The following is a 20224-nucleotide window of genomic DNA, read 5'->3' on the forward strand; positions in this document are numbered from 1 at the left end:
GAGGCCCTGGTACCAACACCTCGCACGCAAACAAACAAACACTGCAAAACCGCCTACATGACAAAGAGGTGATGATCAGTGGGACTTTTATCCTGAACTATAAAGAATGAAACAGAACAAGCTAAACAAAATGCAGACACAAGCAAAGGTCTTTTTTTTTTTTTTCTAAAAGAGAATTTATGTCTTAACTTTTCTAGGCAAACTAGATAAGGTGTTCTAGAGTGACCCCATGGTCAGGAATCAGGATGCCATCTAGGAACCCTGGTGCCACAAATGATCTCTTAAATGACAAAATGGCTGGCCCCCAAAATTAAAAGAATGGAAAGTGCTGATCATAAGTCTTATTTATGGCACAGTAACTGGGAAGCAAAACCAAAACATGCGACATTGCAACGAAGTCAGCGACCGTCCCGACAACCGTCCCCACCAACACACACAACTAGGTTAGCGCGGGTGTCCTAGTTCCCCAGGTGCCATTGGCTCTGGTTTCAAAAGAGAATAGAATGTCTTGTCAAAACAAATGGCCTAAGTATCAATTAAAGCCACTAAGTCACTCAAGAAACTTCTAGAAATCAACCACTGACTAAATTGAAACAACACTGAACATTAGGAAAGGTAATATTTGCAACTGACTGATACCCATATTTTAAATATGCGCAAATAGAGTGTTTATAATAACATTAGAAAAGGATTTTTTTTTTAAATTTTAAAAACTGGAAAACAAAGAGGGTTCAAGTATTTGTCCTGCTTTTGTCCAAAAACTATATTCCTGGTACCCCAAGACTAGATGAGAGGAAACAGAACTTTATACATATGTCATGACTGAATAAAAAACGGAAGTTGAAATCACAGTCTAAATACTCTGCAGTCTCCAGGGATGAATGGATTTGAGTCATTAGCATCCTAAGCCTGGCATCACAGAGAGGCCACCAGGCATTGTTTGCCCCACTGAACAGTGAGCCACCTCTAGGCACCACAGGGCAAGGACCTGAGTCTGATGGACACGAACCGCTAGCTGTAGAGGTTTCAACTCAGTACCAACAGCTGCCCAGTGCCACGGGAAGGAACAAACTGGTCTTTTGGTTTTCTTTTCCCTTCCAGTTTTAATGTAATGTAATGTAATGTAATGTATGCTAACCCTTATTTAAATAAAGCTTGTTTTCAGAAAAAAACAAAACAAACAAACAAAAAAAAAAAACAACCTACAAAGGATAGAGAAACAGTTAAGATCCTGTAGCATCCAGGCTGTGCGGATGTCTGTAAGACAGATGCTCCAGTTTCTACAACAGACCAAAGAAAATGGAAATAAAGGAGAAACGTTTATATTTGGGTTAGACACTGAGACTCAAAAGTCTGTTCATGAGAGATTTTTTTTTTAAATGAGTAAGACTCAACTGTAGTCACTATGCATAAGCACATTAATGACAAGCACAGGAAGTGGCAGCAACGAAAGCCAGGACAGCAGAGGCTACATATTCAGGGTTATTCTTTAGGACAGAGTTAACTTCCCCCTGCATCTACACCTGCTACGTTCACTGAATCCGGTGCATCTGTCCAAATCAAAAGTGTGTATTTCACAACTCATTTTTGAAAAGCAGTTACTTTGGAGGAAAAGGAGAGGTTTCAGGCTGCAATAGGATATCTGGAAGGGTTCCTGGCAACTTTGCAGTCTTGTTGTTGTGTTGTTTTGACCTTGCTTATATATTTATTGTGTTAGACTGAAAACTGACTCCAAGGACATCCAAGTCCTACATTCTAGAACCCATGAGTGCCATCTTATACAGCAAAAGGAGCATGGCATGTGATTAAGATAAAATCTTCATATAGGAGATTATCTTGGACTATCCAGGCCAATAAAAGCAAAATTGAAAGAAGACAGCAATGTCATGAAGGACAAGCTCTACACCACTGGCTTTTAGGATGGAAAGAGAACCTGGTGCTGTGGACATGCCCGTGTTCACCAAGACAGAGACTGAGGGCTCAAGGTCAGCATAGCGGGACTCTGTCGCAAGAATGTAAGACAAAATGAAAAGATAAAGATAGGAAGGAAGGATGGATGGATGGATGGAGGGAGGGATATAGATGATATGTTATGGAATATGAGCAATAAAAAAGAGCAAAGGAAACAGACTCTTCTCTGGGACTACTAGAGGGAGCTCAGTTTTGTCTATTTCTTGTAGTATACCCAATGAAACTGATTTTGGAATTCTGACCCCAAGAGATGAGAGCACAAGCATATTTTAAAAATAAAGGCACCATTTTCATGGCAGCTTTATTCGTAATAGCCAGAATCTGGAAAGAACCCAGATGTCCCTCAACTGAGCAATGGATACAGAAATTGTGGTGCATTTACACAATGGAATACTACTCAGCAATTAAAAACAAGAAAATCATGAAATTTGCAGGCAAATGGCGGGAACTACAAAAAGATCATCTTGAGTGAGGTATCCCAGAAGCAGAAAGACACACCGGGCACATACTCACTTATAAGTGGATATTAGACATATAATATAGGATAATCATACTAAAATCTGTACACTTAAAGAAGCTAAGCAAGAAGGAGGACCCTGGGTAAGATGCTCAATCCTCATTCAGAAAGGCAAATGGGATAGACATCAGGAGAGGGAAAAAAAAAAAAAAAAAAAAAAACAGGAAATAGGACAGGAGCCTACCACAGAGGGCCTCTCAAAGACTCTACCCAGCAGGGTATCGAAGTAGATGCTGAGACTCATAGACAAACTTTGGGCAGAGTGCAGGGAATCTTATGAAAGAAGGGGGAGATAGAGAGACCTAGAGGGGACAGGAGCTCCACAAGGAAAACAACAGAACCGAAAAGTCTGGGCCCAGGGGTCTTTTCTAGACTCATACTCGAACCAAGGACCATTCATGGAGATAACCTAGAATCCCTGCACAGATGTAGCCCATGGCAGCTCAGTCTCCAAGCAGGTTCCCTAGTCAGGGGAATAGGAACTGTCTCTGACATAATCTCAGTGGCTGGCTCTTTATCACCTCCCCCTGATGGGGGGTGGGGGTTGCAGCATGACCAGGCCACAGAGGAAGACAATGTAGACAGTCCTGATGAGACCTGATAGCCTAGGGCCAGATGGAAGGGGAGGAGGACTGCCCCTATCAGTGGACTAGGGGAGGGGCATGGAAGGAGAAGAGAGAGGGAGGGCAGGATTGGGAGGGGGTGAGGGAGGGCACTACAGCTGGGATTCAAAGTGAATAAACTGTAATAAAAAATAAATTAAAAGAAAAAAGTAAAAGAAGGAAAACAAAAAATTTTGTAATAAAAAAAACAAAACAATGAAGACACAGCTTATGTCTGCACTGAACATGTGCAACTTCCCCTTATCATTGTTCCCTGTGCAGCACCAAACACCACCCACTTACCTGAAGTTACCTGGCACCATATATTATAAATAACTCAGAGATAAGCTACTAAAACAAACAGGTGTTGGTTATTTTAAAAAATGCCATTTTACATAAGGAACTTGAGATTCTGCAAGTTTTGTAACAACCCTTGAGGGAAAAAAAAATCTAGAATTAATTCCTTATAAATAGCGAGGGACAGCTGTGTTATAGTTATTAGAAGACAGCAAAATAAAAAATGGGCACCAAATTCTAAAGCAATTCAACACTATCAGTTTATGTTTTTTGAGGTAAAATTTGAATGGCCCAAGTCTTCTGCCCTGGAACCTTTAAAACGGTGCATGGGTATTTATGGGACAAAAACAAAGTGTCAAGAGCAGGAATGAAGGGTCCAGCTTTCTGTCTTACAGTGACCACAAGTCTCTATCAGTCCATCTCAGCTAAACAAAGCTCCTGCATGTGCATGTTTTGATATTCCCCAAGAGAAGTTTTAAAAAAGAGATGGCTACAGAAAGGCCCTTCAAAAACAGGTAGACAGACAGAGAGGTACACCCTTTTAGACAACTAAGGCTGTCTCTAGAACATCATAGAAAAGGAGGCAAATTTTTACAACTGTCTGAGAGCCCAAAAGTGCCTGTATTTTGACAAAGATTTTGTTGGTGATGTCTACTCTCATTTTTTTAGCTTCATGGAAATACTGATATTTCTAACTTGAAGGTTCAGCACAGTCTCCATACTGAATGTTCCCTATACAAAAAAAGAATCTCACTACCTCACCTTTGTAACTATGCCACTTAGGGACACTGGACACCAGTTACTCACTTACCTTACTTTACACTTAAGAAACGACTTATGAGTCTAAACCTTGCTCTCTGAAGTGAGGGAGATACAGACTTACAGAGTAGAAAAAAAAATCTCCTTATATTAGGAATAAATCATAAGTATATGCTATATAAGCAGACATATATTTGTGTTGTTATTACTTAGTTAGGAAGTTATAAGGAAAATTGTATCTAAATGACTCCCCTAAGGGCATAATAATAAAAGTATTAAGAGATACTAAGCCAAATTTACATGAGGATTCATATATCCTAAAAATGGCCCCATTCCAGTTACCTAAAGAAATCACAGCATTCTATCACTATAAATTCTGTAGTTGTGTACATAAATCAATTTGTCTGGAGGAATGCCCTCAATTATGACATTCCTAAAATTAATCCAAAGTTTAAGCTGATGGCCAAATTAATATTTATAGTGTCCTATCAATAGCTATTTTATTCTAGAAGTATTACATAGAAATCAAAAAACCTTTCATTTTATTCCTATTTATTATTGAATAAAATGAGCTCGTTAAAACATATGAAAACCTCTATCAGGAAGGTAACTATCGACTCACCAAGCAGAAACATAATATTTATGACTATTGAATAAAAGCAGATGCTTAAAATAAGGCAAACCACAGATAAATGAGATTTCTGTTAACATCTACAGCCATGCAGGAAAATGTAAGACAGGTATCTACCAAATATTATTTTTACATAAAATTCATTTATTATAATCTAAATTTTCAAATAAGGAAATCAGGGAATTTTCTAGCACATCTAAGCAAAGTATTGGCATGTGATCACAGGGATGCCCTCACAGGGATGAGCTCACAGGGATGAGCTCACAGGGATGAGCTCACAGGTATGCTCTCTCACAGGGATGCCCTCACAGGGATGAGCTCACAGGGATGCCCTCTCACAGGGATGCCCTCACACAGATTACCTACTGGGATCTGCTCACAGGGATATGCCTATAAGCATTCAAGAAACTCAAGTTGGAGCCAAACAAGACTAAAACTACATGCCTGCTGCTGTCCTCCAAATTATGGGAAAAACAAATGGAACCAAATAACCTATGTTCTAGTTATGAAAGAAAATTACTTTCTGAGTGGTTTACCCCAAACTGAAAAGCTAGGGCTTTGGGTGGAGCTGGTAGGGACAAGGCCATTTTAAGACAACCTGAGAATGTGGCATGATTATTAGGAAGGCCTTGGTAGGATGTAACTGTGGTTTGGAACTAGATGCAATTCATTTTTCTTAGTATCGAGAAGCTAAGCCAGTGTTAGGATTGCCTGCGCCCAGAAACGCTCTGTGAAGCCATGGTACTCCGCAGCTAGAGCTGGCAAGGTAAGAAATGTCTTAACCACATCCTTTACCTATACAAGCTAAAGACTGCGTTAAATAAGGACTTCTAGCCACTCATGCCTGCTGCAGTGCGGGTTCTTTCCTGGCCTGACCGCAGAAGAGATGGAACTGGAGCATCTGTGTTTCAACAACTTTAATGATTTTACTTCTGGTAAGGAACTGAGGTAGTCTAAATTAGAATACTTAGCTACAAACTATGCGTGGGACATCGCCAACTGCCAACTCTTAGCGATTTTGATGACGAAGTTTTGGCATTGCTCAGGGTTCACGACTAGCTAACAATTTACAAAATCAACTGGAAACATAAAAAGATATAAAATGTGCTTGCTCTGGTAAAATAAAATAAAAAAGAACAAGTGGAGTTAATGGTTTCAGTTAGAGTCATTTTTATGATTATCACGTAAAACTTTGTAAAAGCAGTACTGTAAAATCTTTCATCTAATATGGAGAGATCCTATAACATGGAACCTAAGCAAACTAACACATTCTCAGAAGAAAACTTCTTTCTCGTATCCCATTTGGACCCTCTATAGAGCAGGGCAAGTGTTTCTTGTGAGTTTGTAAAAACAAAGTCATTGGTCCCTCTCTCTCTCACACATACACACACACACACAATCATATTTTAAGCTTCCGAGAAGAGGGAGGGAAAGTGGGGCGAATTGTGTGGTAAGGAATGGGTTATATTCACAATTAAAACTGTGAAATGCTAACACCTATTATAAAGACAAATAGGAAGGTACAACTTCATTGTTGAAAACAATTTCCCTTCTATCAGTCCGAGGATTCAAGCATCAATATTGTAGATGAACTGTTAATTACAAAATCAATTAAAAATTATTTCTAAAAACAGTCACGCATCCCTGGCTCTCATGGGGGCAATTTGGGCAGAAGGTCTCATCTTGCCAGACCGCGCCAAATCACAAAGTCGTCACCCACAAGTAAGCAAAAGCAATCTGGTTTTTCATTTTTCAGCGCGGCTGAGCCCAGCCTGAGATTGATCGTCACATATGGCCCCAGAAAACAAACTGTCAATACCTTGAATACTGCAGAATTTGAACAAATAGCCATCCGCCCATTCAAGCCACTCATTGCATCCCATTTAACAGATTTTATTGACAGTTTCCTTCTTGTAATTAAAGGGAAAACTACTGGCCAGCAACCAAGATAAAGTTCAAAGATAGGGTCAAAACAAAAGCAGCTAGAAAGAGCGCCGTGTGTGTGTGCGTCGATGGTACATGGCTTCAGAGCTGTTATTGACATGCAGGTATCTGACAATCAGCCCTTCATTAGGAGGGATCTATCCTCAAGTTTATGCAAATGTTAAAAGAGACTTAAGACTACAATCTAGCATTTGGGAAGGCACAAAGGAAACACAACAAAGCACCAATGATTTTTTACTTACCAGAGTTTGCCCCAATTTTAGCACACTCCTGTTCAAATGCATATCTATTCCTATAATTCTTAACCGTCACTGAAGGAAGCACCTTCAACAGACTTTTATGTCTAGAGAATTCCAGATTATAAGCCATGGCACGTTTTTCCATAACAAAAAATCAAAAGGCAACATGGCATGTATTTTTCTCAACTGCAAAATTGGCCTTTTTCAGAGGAAAGGTAGGGAGTATTTCTCCATAACTCACTGCTGTTGACTTGTGTAGGAACAACAATGGAGCTAATTTTGTCCCAAGAGTGCCCATTTGTGTGAGTTCCTCAAGGCCTTCTGCTTTGCTATGGTCCAAATTAGTAAAAGCAGAGGGTGGTAAAAGTGTCAGCATGTCTGAGAGCAAGTAAATAAAAACCTCTCCCTTTAAGTTTATTTTTCCCTTTCTAACTTTTCACTAGAAAGCTGCACTGATTATAATTTTGCTGATTCATGGATAATTTACAAACTAGGTCTCACAAATCCCCACGAAGAGGAGGAAAGGGGTAAAGCGGACATCGTTAACAACGCAGCAGTGACCACATCAATATGCCAACCTGAATTAGCAAGGGCTATCGCTTTGAGGGTGACAAATTCTTCTTTCTCCAGCTTCATGCTTTTGTATTTCTTCACCAGCTGCAGGATAGCATTATTTAGGTCGAGAAGACCTGCTAATTTCGACTGGTCTTCATCCATTATGTAATCGTCTGCATAGACAAGTTCATCCTCAAAGGAAAGTGAGCGGTATACAACACCAAGGATCAAAATCTCCATCCATGCGCTCTGCAGAAGGCTCATCTGATCCGCCAGGGACAGTGTAGAAAAACCTGCATGGGAAGAAGGGCGGATCGAGTTATTCTAAAGCCACAATTTCATAATGCAATCTAGGATAGGTGGACTCTGCCTGGGAGCCCAAACCACGCTGCACCCTCATTAGAAGCTATTAACTCGTGAACCCAAAGTTGAAGTCACAAGCCAGGGTCTATCCTAGGGGCTATGTTAGAGTTACATGCCCAGTTGGGGGATCATGAAAGAGGGATGGTTTTCTCTCCTTTACTCTCAAAGCACCACACCATTTCTCTGCTCTATTTCCAACATTAAGGATGTGAGATCTTTGGCTACCTTCAACTACTTAGCTTTTGAAAACTAACATTGATGGGGAGGATGGAGGTAAAAACAATTCCCCCCTCCTGGAAGAAAATGATTTAAACCATATAAGAATCTGCAACTTGAAAATGTGTCTCCATAACAGTCATGTGATGAATTAAAACCAAGCAAGCATTCTCAGCTGGACATTTGCTCCTGCTGATATTAGTATGGATTTCTCCTTTAAATACTCACTAATATATAAAGAAAAAAGAAATCTTAGCTTGCCGGCCTCCTTGCCGAAGAGAAAAGCCACGATTCATTCTTATCATTAAAGTCTATTTGTTTAAAAGTCTAAATACAGAAATAAAAGTGTTTGGTAGGAAGAACAGGCTGAGAGCCAGGGCCCAAATGTAAATATTGGCTGCGCTCAGGCTTTGGCTCAGGCTCTCATCCTAGGTGGGACAATAAACCTGCTTTTGCATTTGGTAAGTTTAAAAAGTGCAAGTCCTCTAACAGACAACTCACAACATATGTCTCATTTCACGTGAACTATCTGGCTCAATCCTCTACTAAAACTTAGAAAGCATCCATAGAGGCTGTGGAAACTGTCTTCTATGCTTGAGTAACAAGAAACACAAACCTAGAAATAAAAGTATAATCTTGCTCAGTAGGGAATGAGGAAGTAAGGCAATTGGGTCTACTTCATGAAATCCAAGTAGGCCTGTGTGTATATTATATAATGTATTCGCATCTCAGAGCTCTGTATTGGTCTAGGGCATGTCAGTATGATAGCTGATGACCAGGTGACTGTTTCCAAGAGACCTAAAAATGTGAAAACTTCCTAGCTGATGATTTGACTCAGAATTCCAAGTAAGACCTCCCCCCAGCCCATGGTCACTGAGTATACCCCATCATCATTTGCATAAGGGCCCTTCTAGCTGGAATCCCATAGAAGGATATCATTGTAACTATGCCACTTAAGAGGCTTTTACACCCTTCCTAGACATTATGGCCAATCAAAAATACCCATGGACACCCAAACTCACAAATTCCTCCGTCAGTTCCATAGTCACATTTTAGTCACATTGAATCGGTTTTGTCCCAAGGAGAGGTTTTCCTGCCCTGTGGTACCATTACCTATAAGAGCTTAATAAACCATCAAAAGGATTCCTTCAGCTTCTCTTAACGAGACCTTCATAGTGTTTCTTTCATTATGAAAGCATTTACAAAGTATTTGATGGGGCTTCTTTGGGCCTAGTTGCATGAGGATTTTTCTCCTTATTTTTATCAGTGTAATTTGATATTACATTAATAAGTATATCCTGACAACATCTTAAATAAGTCAACAAAGGAAAATAATCATCAGAGAAAATTAAGTTCTACAAAAGGCAAATAAAACTCATTGTTTTTTTTTTTTTTTTGTTTTGTTTTGTTTTGTTTTGTTTTCATGCTCTGGCCCCACCAACACTGACTAACATGAAAAAGAAAGACTAAAAGGGATTTCTTTTACAAATTCAGTCAACAACAACAGCAACAAAAAGCATTACTGGGAAACTTCTGAGCCTGAAGGAACAATTTATTATTATTTTTTAAAATTTTCCTGGTTTAATTCTTCCTTTTCAGAATCCTAAACAGCAGCTTGTTGCCACAGCAGATGGAGGGACTTGGTAGCCCGGAGCATCGTCCTGAGACAGCCCAGTCCCCCTCCCGGACACCGCTGTTAGTAAATAGATTTACACCATCCTCCCATCTCCACACGTCTTCCTGCCGAATAATTAAAAGCAGGATGATTAGTTTATCGAGTGGAAGGAGGAACTTTTTTATTGAGGTCCATCCGTGATTTTATCAGGGCCAGTCCTTTTACGGTTGTCACAGGGGTGCAGCCGTCCAATTTTTCTTATCTGCCTGATTAATACAAACGCTGTTTCAGGACGCATTAATTAACAGATACAAATCTACGTTCTCATGGAAGGATCAATACCGAGAAGAAAAGAGGCATCAATGTGAATTTAGTGCTGATGATGGAGAAGGCGCGCTATCGACATTTACGTGTGCGGAAACTTTAAAGTTGCACGGGGCCCCTTTGTCCCTGTGATTTACAAATTAACATTTTTTCAACAACAACAATGTCTGCCACATTTCTTTGGGGTTTAATTAAGCAAAAGCAATAAAATTTCATTTTTAAAGGTTGATTCTGCAATTTGGTTCTTCTGTATTGATGACTCTGTGTATATGCCTGTGTGTCATGTTTTGTAAACCTAACTCTCCCTTTTATTTTAGTATAGAATAAAGAGGAAGAAAAGGTCCATTCTTTTAGCACAAAGCTAAACTAATGTTTATGTTCTGAAGTGTTTATTCTACTTTGCTAAAGTAGTGTGATTTTTACAAAAGCATCAATGTTGAAAAAAGGCCCATGCTTTATAGAATATGGCAGTCTGGGCTTCTATCTCTTTTTGGCCTAAAAAAAAAAATCAGTGTTTCACAATTTGGCCATTTTTTTAAAGCTCAGCTCTGCAGTCTTAAAACTGACACAAAGAACTTCCCCTCCCAATCCCTGTGGTGGCACTGAGGTAGCTTACAGAACACTCATCCCCCTCCCCAGTCTAAGGGGCCCAGTACACAATAAAGATTTTATTTCTATTCCATAGAAAATACATACATTTGTTTGTTTGTTCATTTGTTTATTCATTTGTGTATTTGCTAACTTCCTTGCTTATTCCCGTGGTCCATGCAGATCTTGAACTTGTTACACAGTGCAGGCTGGCCTCCCACCTGTCATACCCCTGGCTCTCATGCCTCGGTGCTAGGGTTACTGAAATGCACCACCATGCCTGGTTTTCAGAGGAAAAAAAAAACCCCTTCAGTCTTTCTTTAGAACGGCTGGCTGTATTTCCCTTCCATGAAGACACGTGGATGAAATAATATCTTTATCAAGAGATGTGAGCAAAGCATAGATACCTAAATGATGAGCCTAAATGAGAATGTGGTGATAAGAAAGCTGATGCTGGGATTCTTTTAAACAGGGTGTGTTATTGGCTCACCGATACCTGTATCCAAATGATAATTACTTGTTTGTGCTCTTCCAGACATTTTATGGTGTTTTATAGCTACCAGGCTACAAAACAGTGTCCTCGCCTACCTATCTCTAACACATAGCTATCTTTGGCAAGATACCTTTTTCTCAAGCAATATGAGATGGGGTTTGCCATTGTGTTCCCTGAAGTTCACAAGCTGTACATCCGAGGACCTTAATCTCTGGCATGCAGCACGTTATAGTTTCTAATGTTCAGCCCGATTACAGCTTTTTAAAATACACCGCAACACATTTTTCTCTTTCCCATCTGCACCCCCTTCCACTGATACCGCTGACAAGTCTGATCTCTCTTCATCTGTCCTGGAGTCAGTGCCATTTACTGTATCTCAGGCATTTTGCTCAGCAGAAGGGCTCTCTACCCTGACCCGCAGCTAAAGTGTGTGTTTATCTGCGCTGCAGTGTGCTCCAAATACACCCGATGACAGTGGAGAATAACATCGCTTGGAAGGATTGAAGAGCTTCTCAAGAAGCCGGTGCCCCTGAGGTAGCAGACTTGAAGGAAGCATGCTTCGTGCCAACCTCCCTGCCCATTTCTGCTGGAACCTTCAGGAATTGACAGTGGTGCCATGGGCACTCGTCAGTAACAATTCTGTTTTCAGCCTGGCAAACTGATGCACTTTACAGTCAACGTACAAAAAAGGCTAAGCATTTGAAAGTGTGAAGGGCAAAAAATATCTGACGGCTAGTCCTCAAAAATACACTTGCATTTCAGAAAGCATAAATGTTTATTTCCTGAATAGAGTGCTGACAGAAATAGGCTGCAGCACAGGCATTTGGTTTTAACCCCTGCTAGGCATTTCCCTGTTAGCTGCTTAGCTGGAAACAGAATGCCAACCTTTAAATCCTCAGGGTATCTGGTAGTATCAGTTAATCATGACATTGATTTGCCTGCTCACGGGTTTTGAACTGTAGCTTCTCTATTCCTATATAAGTAAATAAATAAATGTGACTTAAAAAAAAAAAAAACAAATAGCATAGTACGCTGCAATCGTTATTCAGCTATAGTGATTCACTGAGACGGCAAGCGAAGTTCATTTGGGGGCTGTAACACAGGCAAGCCTCACTCATTCCCCTACAAGTAGCCCTGACGCTCACCTCAACTGCGGAAGTGTAATGTCTGCTGAGGCTCGGGCTTTCGGCCACTAGAAACTTGGATTCAGAAGCCTCAGTGGAGATGACTGACTGTGCTCATGTTAAGCCGCTCGCTTTTGGCACAGATCAACAGACATTATCACTTGTGCTACGAGCCACAAAATGCACCAATCCAGGTCTTGGCTGTGCACCCGTGAGGTGAGTGTGTGTGTGTGCAGGTGTGTGTCTGGGGGTCATACATGTGGAGGCCAGAGATTTTGCAGTATCATCAGCTGTTCTCACTCTTACTTTTTGAGACATAGTATCTCAATGAAACTGAATTTCATCAATGGATTGGCCGACCAGTGAGCCCCAGGTAACCTTCTCCCATTGGCCTCCATAGTGATGGGATTACATGTTCACACGCCTCTAGGAGGCATTCTACATGGGTTCTGGGGACCAAACAGAGGCCTTTGCATGCAGCAAGTGCTCTGCTGACCGAGCCACCTCCCCACGACTAGCGGGTAGACTCCCAGCAGCAGCCGGCCAGAACTGAGAAAGGAACAGCCATGGGGCAGGTAAAGAATGTCTAGCAAAAATGCAAAGGATGTTTCTATGAACCACACACCTTTTCTTCCTTGCTCTAACCACTTTTGGATGGCCAGAATGTAGCTACGATAATCCCTTAGATTTTCCTAAGCCCTTACCTAGCTTTTTTATTTCTCCAGCCCTTGAATATAAACTCAGAACAAAACAATTTTCGGGAATCATGAGTCAAATATGTAGCAAACTGCCTGCAAGATAGGGAGGAGCTAGCTACTCTTTTGTCCCATAATCTTTCTTTCTTATGAGCCCCAGACAAGAAAGTTCTGTCTAGGAAGCTCATCTTTTGGCTGTTGCAGATTTGTGTGATATTCAAGAGCAAAGGAAAGCAACATCCTATAACACAGAGCTGGAAAAACTCTGGTAAAACAGCATCAGTGTCATCTGAGAATTAGATGACACGGAAACGTATAGAGAGGCTTTGTCTACGAACAGTGACTCCATAATCCGGAGAACTGGTTATGCCCAATAGTATTTATCTGGTCTGTTTTACAAGTTGAATTGTCCCCCAAAATATGAAAACCCTCCTGTTCTGCATCAATGAATGGGACTGTGTTTGGAATAGTCTTTGCCAGTGATTAATGAGGAAAATTTCCATTAACTTAATATGACTAAGTCTTCATAGCAATGAGTGAGTGAATTTAGACTCAAAGATGGGCATGCCCAAATGGAAAATGATATGGAAACATAAGGCAGGGAAGACATGAGGCTTTCGGAAGATGAGGGTTAGTGAGCAATGTAGGGGGTCCTCTCATGTATTCCTAGCTGGAACAAAGCCTCCTGATATTTTGACCTTGGGCTTTTATCCTCCAGGGCCATGAGATGGGATGTCCCTGTGTGTTAACCAACTGCCTCAGCATCCCTAGAAAACAAATACAGACCCATGCCTGACTTCCTCATCAGTCCAATATGAAAGCTGAACTAAGTATGTTTCTGAAGAATCTTCTGGTTTCAGCAGGTTTTATACTCATAGGAACAGCAAGAATTATGCTCATGAAGCACAAAACTGCTGGAGCCCAAGGAGCATGGAAGAAGAAAAATCATAGCACTGGGGACAGAAGATCTAGTGACACACCTTGATACTGCTGACACCCGGGACCTGACATGCCCCTCTGGCTCTCATCTGCAAAGAGAGAAACGATGATCTCTGAAAGCTTGCTATGGCAAACTCTGGATCAATAGGTTTCTGGAGGTTTTACTATAAGAAGATTCATACCATTGACACATACCATTGAGCATCCACATAGGCACTGTATATAGTCCACTGGGTACTTTAGAGTATAGAAAATGCATGGGATACTGCCCTTGGCTCCTAACACCTTACAGTTAAGTGAGATTGGAGCACAATGTAGAAAAGGCCATAAATCGTGTAAATATGCTTCAAAATATACATGGATACAGAGAGGGAGGCTGGGCTTTGGTTGTACACACTCCTCTGTCTGTCTTCCCTCCCCCTCCACAGTTTTGGTTCAGGCCTCCACTCTTTCTTTGGGTTCCTTTGCTCCAATCCAACCCATGGATATTTAAGCAGCTTTTAGATACAAATTATACATATGCCTTTCTCTGATGAAAATGCTTTCTGGGAAGTTGGGGTAGAAGGAGGTTCAGTGGGAGTGAGATGGGGTTATAAGGGTAGCATTGGGGAGGTAAGCATGAGCAAAGAAGAGTGATATGCAGAAAGGTCATAAAGGAAGCCATTATTTTGTGTGCTTACAAAAGCAATAATAAAATATAAATAATAATGACCTTTAAAAAATGTTCCCTTAGCTTGCAGAATTCTAGCAAGACAAAATTCAGATTTTCTGGTATAATACTGAATTTCTTTCCCCATTTGGGCCTCTTTCCCTCTTCCCATCTTACTTTCCAGAGTGACTAAATCTTCCTTTGGTAGGCCCCCTCTGGACACCCCAGCATGAATGAATAAATGTGTGATTCCTTCATGGCTCAGGGACTGGCCTTCCAGATGATGGGACACTGGAATTGAAGAGACTTCTAGAAACCACAGGCCCCACCCCAATATAACATGAACACCCTCCCTTCCGATAAAGCAGCCCACAGCCCTTACGGAAACTCAGTGAGTGATTTCCATGGCACTGATCATGAGCAAAGCTCTTTGCTGATCCTGCCTATCAGATGATACAGGAGCCAGGTGAATTCGAGGAAGCCTTACCCACGTGAATGTCCTGGCATTCACACATCCCTCTGTAATAATTAGTTAGAGGTGATAATCTAATCCTGTTGTCTAAGGCCTTTTTGTTTCTATATATAAATCGAAAGGTAATCCATGAAAATATCATAACTGTTAAAGATTACTTACAAATATCTTGAATTGGCTTCTTGACTTTGACCCAGTACTGTGAATTTATACATATACATATGCATAAATTATGTATAAGATATATATGTACACATTTGTTGCCTATAGCTGAGATGTTTAACTTCTAAAAACCTCAACTCCTCAAATAAAGTCTAAGCCAATATTCCTATTGTTTCTCTCATCTTGGGGGAGAGGACTGCAGGTCCTACTTTTTTTTTTTTTTTTTTTTTGGAGATTAGAAGATTTTAAGTGAAACTAAATCTACTCATTTGGAAAGCCCAACTTAAAATTGATTGATGATGATGATGATGATGATGATGATGATGATATCTCCAGCATTAAACAATAAGGAAGATGAAGAGAAGGATAAGAAAGAAGGGGAGAAAGGAGGAGGAGGAAGGAGAAGGAGGAAAATAGGAAAGGGGGAAGAGGAAGAGAAAAAGAGGAAAAGGGAAAGGAGGAGAAAGAAGTGAAAGCACTCATCATCCAAACATTGGACACTAGGTTTCAGTGATTATCATTCTCTTCTTTCTGAAAACAACACAGAGAAAACGGCCTCAGGGTGCACATGTGACAGGTGCCTCCCAGCCAGGTGAAAGTGGTGGCTTCTTTGTGTGAGCCCTCACCCACCTACAGGAATTTGCCATGGTAGAGAGCCATGGAGGAGCACTTGCAAAGTGAGCCGCCCATTCTAAAGCAGTGACTCAGACATCTGCAATCAGCAAAGATGATTTCCTTAGAAACTAATTTTGAGAGGCCCAGGAGATGGCTCTGATCATCTGAGAATGCTTGCTGTGCAAGCATGAAGACCTGGGTTCGAATCCTTTGCACTGCCGTAAAATCTGGGCAAGATTGTGTGTGCACCTGTACCTTAGAGTTGGTGAGAGCTGAGGGAGGGGGACCGCTGAGGCTCACTACTCAGCTAGCTGGAAATGGCAAGCACAGGCTCAGACAACACTTACCTGAAAGGAATAACGCATCAAGCTATGGAGCGGGACGCCCGGAATCCTATGGCCACAACACATGTGCGCCCCCCGACATGCACACACGCGCATACATCACCTACACATACACACACCCCAAAATGGAAGGGAGGGAGGGGGAGGGGGAGGAAGAAGTAGGGAGGGAAGGAAGGAAGGAAGGAAGGAAGGAAGGAAGGAAGGAAGGAAGGAAAGAAGAAAATAACTTTGAAGAACAACTTCTTCCTGTTGTAAGAACAAATATCACATTAGACACACCCTACAGGACTATTAGAAAATAAAATGGACTAGTCTAAAGCTACAAGAAATCAGGCAGGGACACCGCAAACCTTAACATGTCATCAACAGGTTCACGGTAATTTTTTATAAACATTGATTGCTTTCCTCCTAATTATTACAGGTAACTCGTGATGAGTTTGGATTTAAGAAATACAAGATGAGATATGGGTTGTATTAAAGTAAACTGTAGAGTCAAAAGTAGCTCTTGCCATCATCAGTAAGATGCTAGCATAACATGTCACTGGCTAACTGGTCTGATTTAGATGTGCCTCTAATGCTCGTTATAAAATCATTCAAGAGCAAGTTAACCCTAATTTGAGGTTAACATTTTAAGAGCAGCAACAGGAAATTATTGGTAGTTTTTAAAAACTTTCATTATTTTCAGGCTTTCATTTTCACTCTTGCTAACTCCAAAATGTACTTTAAATATATATATGCATATATACATGTATATATATATATATATACACACGTATACAGTGTACTTTAAATATATATGTGTATTACATATTACATATACATATGTATACATGGCCCATATGTCAAGTTTAGTAAGAATTTTTGAAGAAACATACTTTCCTTAGAAACAGACAATACTGAGTGGAAATCCGTATCTTATCCCTGGTCACTTCATTTCTGTTATGTGTACCCAACACGGTATCTTCATGCTCTAAAGAACCTAACACCATGTTTCACATGCTGGAGAAGCTGGAGGTAAACTACACAGGCCAGCGAAGACAGGTTGATATACTTATTTACTGAGATGTTGCAACATAGAAAATTAGAATAAAAAGAAAGGTTTACCATCACCTCCTGCCTCCGACTGCTTCTGGATTAAGCTTTAAGTAAGAAGGTAAGAAGTCCTCATTCTGCTGACTAACGGAGTCTGTGGAGCTCACTGAACACTGAGGTGTCTTGTTAAATATGTCCCCTTTGTCATAGTTCTCCGTGGCTGAAAGCCACGCATCTTCCCAGATGCAGCAGAATGATAGAGGAATTAGGGAAGCCTGAGGCATTTCTTTCATATACGTGCAGCCCCAAACTTGAAAATTGGTATCTGGCTACCAGTCATAAAATTCTTCTTTAAAACAGTATTGGGCATTCACTGAAAAGAAAGCAAGAACTGATTCTACTGGGGATCACTGAGAGAAACTCACAAAATAACTCCTAAATTATTTGTAAATAAAATAGCTTCAAATGTTTTCAAATGTACCTACCCTCACGCTATATATAGGGGCACAAATCCAACAAGGCCCGTGAGTGTTAAGATTTGATGCCCGCCCCTCAGCATCCATAGCCTGCCCTTGTCTCACTTTGATTTGTTACAAGGAAAGCAGGAAAATAAAGGGAAAAATAAAACCCTTAAGGTAGTCTAATAATTTTCCTAAAACAGATACTGTATGGTGCTCTAACATTCGACCTAGAAGGAAGCAGAGGAAAGGCAGGGGAGTAGACAAGAAGAAGACAGGAGGTCTTGTGTACAGATGCAAGCTAAAGGGTCTGCAGCCTGGGCCACTTAAGAACAAAGCGTGACAGTCACCCATGCAAATATGTGAGGAAGCATGTTGTCTGTGAGGCCCATCTCACAGGCATGAAATGACAGCAAGAAGACACAAGGCCTCACATTCAAACACTAGCAGAGAGTGTCTGTGTTTATCCTGAAAGATCTGGCCACAATTTGCACTTTAGACATCTTAGAAAAACAGCTTTTCTGTATTTCTGCCTCTGAGAATGAGAGTTCACTTTGGATTCAGGCTGCGGCATGATTTCCTCTGTGGCTAATGAAGATCTGTTTACGAATATTTACTCCCAAGTTCATGGCCGGTGCTGGCTGGCTGGGGCACAGCTAAGTCATTACGGCTTGGCCTAAGTTCCAGTAGGAGGTGACCGGCCATCCTCTCGCTGACAATAGGAACAACCCCTTCAATTCCTCTCCAGTCCTGTCTCAGTCCTCTCTGACTGTCCTCAGTTTGGACAACTGGCTGAATGAAAATGAAACAAGCTGGAACTGGGAGACAGTACAGCTCCTGAGAGTCCCTCAGCTTCCACCGGTGACAGCCTTCTGTAGCAAGGAACGGCTGCCTGCCACACTTACCCTGGGTGTACCCTTGGGATACAAACCTGAGCCTCATGCACTGAATCTCAGAGAAGCTCTCCCCAAATGGGTGGGAGCATGCTGAAACCAGCACAGACAACTGTAACTTCTCCCCTCCTTAAATGAACAACCCCCACCACCATGACATATGCACACATAAATCCTTCTCCCAGCTTCCTGTTTTGGTCTGATGGAAAGTGGTTTTATCCATACACCCCATCTCTGTCCTCTTCGGTGCCTTTAGGCCCCTGAGACCCTGTCAATCAACCCTAGGAATTCCTAGGAACTCCCACACACAAGGTTGACTCAAGGAAAATGTAGGGGCAACACTAGGGCCTCCCATACAAAGATGAACCTATTAGGAACTTGTGTCATCTCCTAACTTGATTTGAGTGGCATTAAGAACACCTCTGGAGGCAGACACTCTTGCATCGGCAATGGTCCAAAGGGAAAGGGGGGAAACACGGAGAGAGGGAGGGGGGAAAAAAAGCAGTGCCTGATTCTAATACACCTAATTAGCCATCGGCAGACTCTTAATTGCATACATTAGGATGATTCCATAGTGGAGATTAATTCTAAATATACCCAAGCAGCTGGTTAAGATGCCATGGATTACAGTGTGGACTGTACTTTTCCACTTAATTAGATATCAAAATTAAGCAGCAACAAGCATTTTGACATAACGGGGATCAAGCCGCTGCTCAGGCTCCCAGAGCTGCAGTAAAGTGACCGCTAAACAGAGCCGCACAGATGGAGAGATATTAAATGCCGCACTGGAAAGTAATTTCAAATAATAAAATATCAATATTTACATTTTAATTACCCCTACCGAGGGCCTCTCTGTCATTCCACTATTGCCGACGCAGCAAGGGGCTGTGAGATGACACTGTGGCTCTGGCTGCAAAGACTGTTTTGTTTCCATTAAAGAATGACAAGTGTTTTGGAGGCAGTGACACTCAGTGTGTGAGAGAGAATGACAGCAGATCAGAACATTCCTATCAAGGGACTAAGTGCCTCAGCGAGAGAATTCACTTGGAGCAGGAGGCTCTTCCCCGAAGTGCATCAGCCTTTCCAATTTTTTTCTGCTGAAAGTTTATTATTTGGGAGGCCCAAGGGAAGTTTTAGTCTCCCGTGAAATATTTGGATCTGTAAAACGTTATGTGATGATTGTCAATTTAAAAACAATAACGCTTGATGGGAACAAATACGCGGGAGTTCTCTGCAAATCACGGGGTTGGGACGTTTCGTTTCTTGTGCTCATTTGCATTATCACAATCACGAAGATGCCCCCTTAGAGCGTGTCCATGTCTGATGAAAGCCTGCGATGAGGCTCAGACCCCTGACCTTAAAGATTATGGGGCTTGCCTTCATGATCTTATCATTGGGATTTTACCTCACACAACCACCTCGGATCATAATTTCCTTGACTTGGTAAGGAAAGCCGAGAATAGGTCACTATTCACATATGTGTAAGTATGTGCACACGTGCAGGAAAACTAAGGTCACTGTTCACGTATGTCTATGTCTGCACACACATGAGCACACCTATACTTCCTCTAGTTTTTATTTCTTATATTTTCTTAAAAACTGACAGGGTTAGGTCCTAGCAGCTGTTAAAGGCACTTCCCAAGTTTAATTACTCTTTATAGAGGTTGAAGAAAAGATTACAAAATAAAATAAAATAAAATAAAATAAAATAAAATAAAATAAAATAA

The 20224-nt window shown here is 41.1% G+C and overlaps 1 protein-coding gene across 10 annotated transcripts in view; it reads right to left on the reverse strand.

Annotated features, from left to right (window-relative positions):
- Positions 1-20224, reverse strand: part of Esrrg (estrogen related receptor gamma) — a 569612-nt gene that overhangs the window by 8002 nt on the left and 541386 nt on the right. For all 10 annotated transcript variants that reach the window (XM_055609225.1, XM_055609227.1, XM_055609219.1 and 7 more), the window contains one exon: positions 7539-7808. In XM_055609225.1, the coding sequence (XP_055465200.1) occupies positions 7539-7808 (270 nt within the window). The remainder of the gene's footprint in view (positions 1-7538; positions 7809-20224) is intronic.

The sequence above is a fragment of the Psammomys obesus genome, unplaced genomic scaffold (assembly GCF_907164565.1).
Source record: "Psammomys obesus unplaced genomic scaffold, mPsaObe1.curated_primary_1811, whole genome shotgun sequence".
Lineage (NCBI taxonomy): Eukaryota > Metazoa > Chordata > Mammalia > Rodentia > Muridae > Psammomys > Psammomys obesus.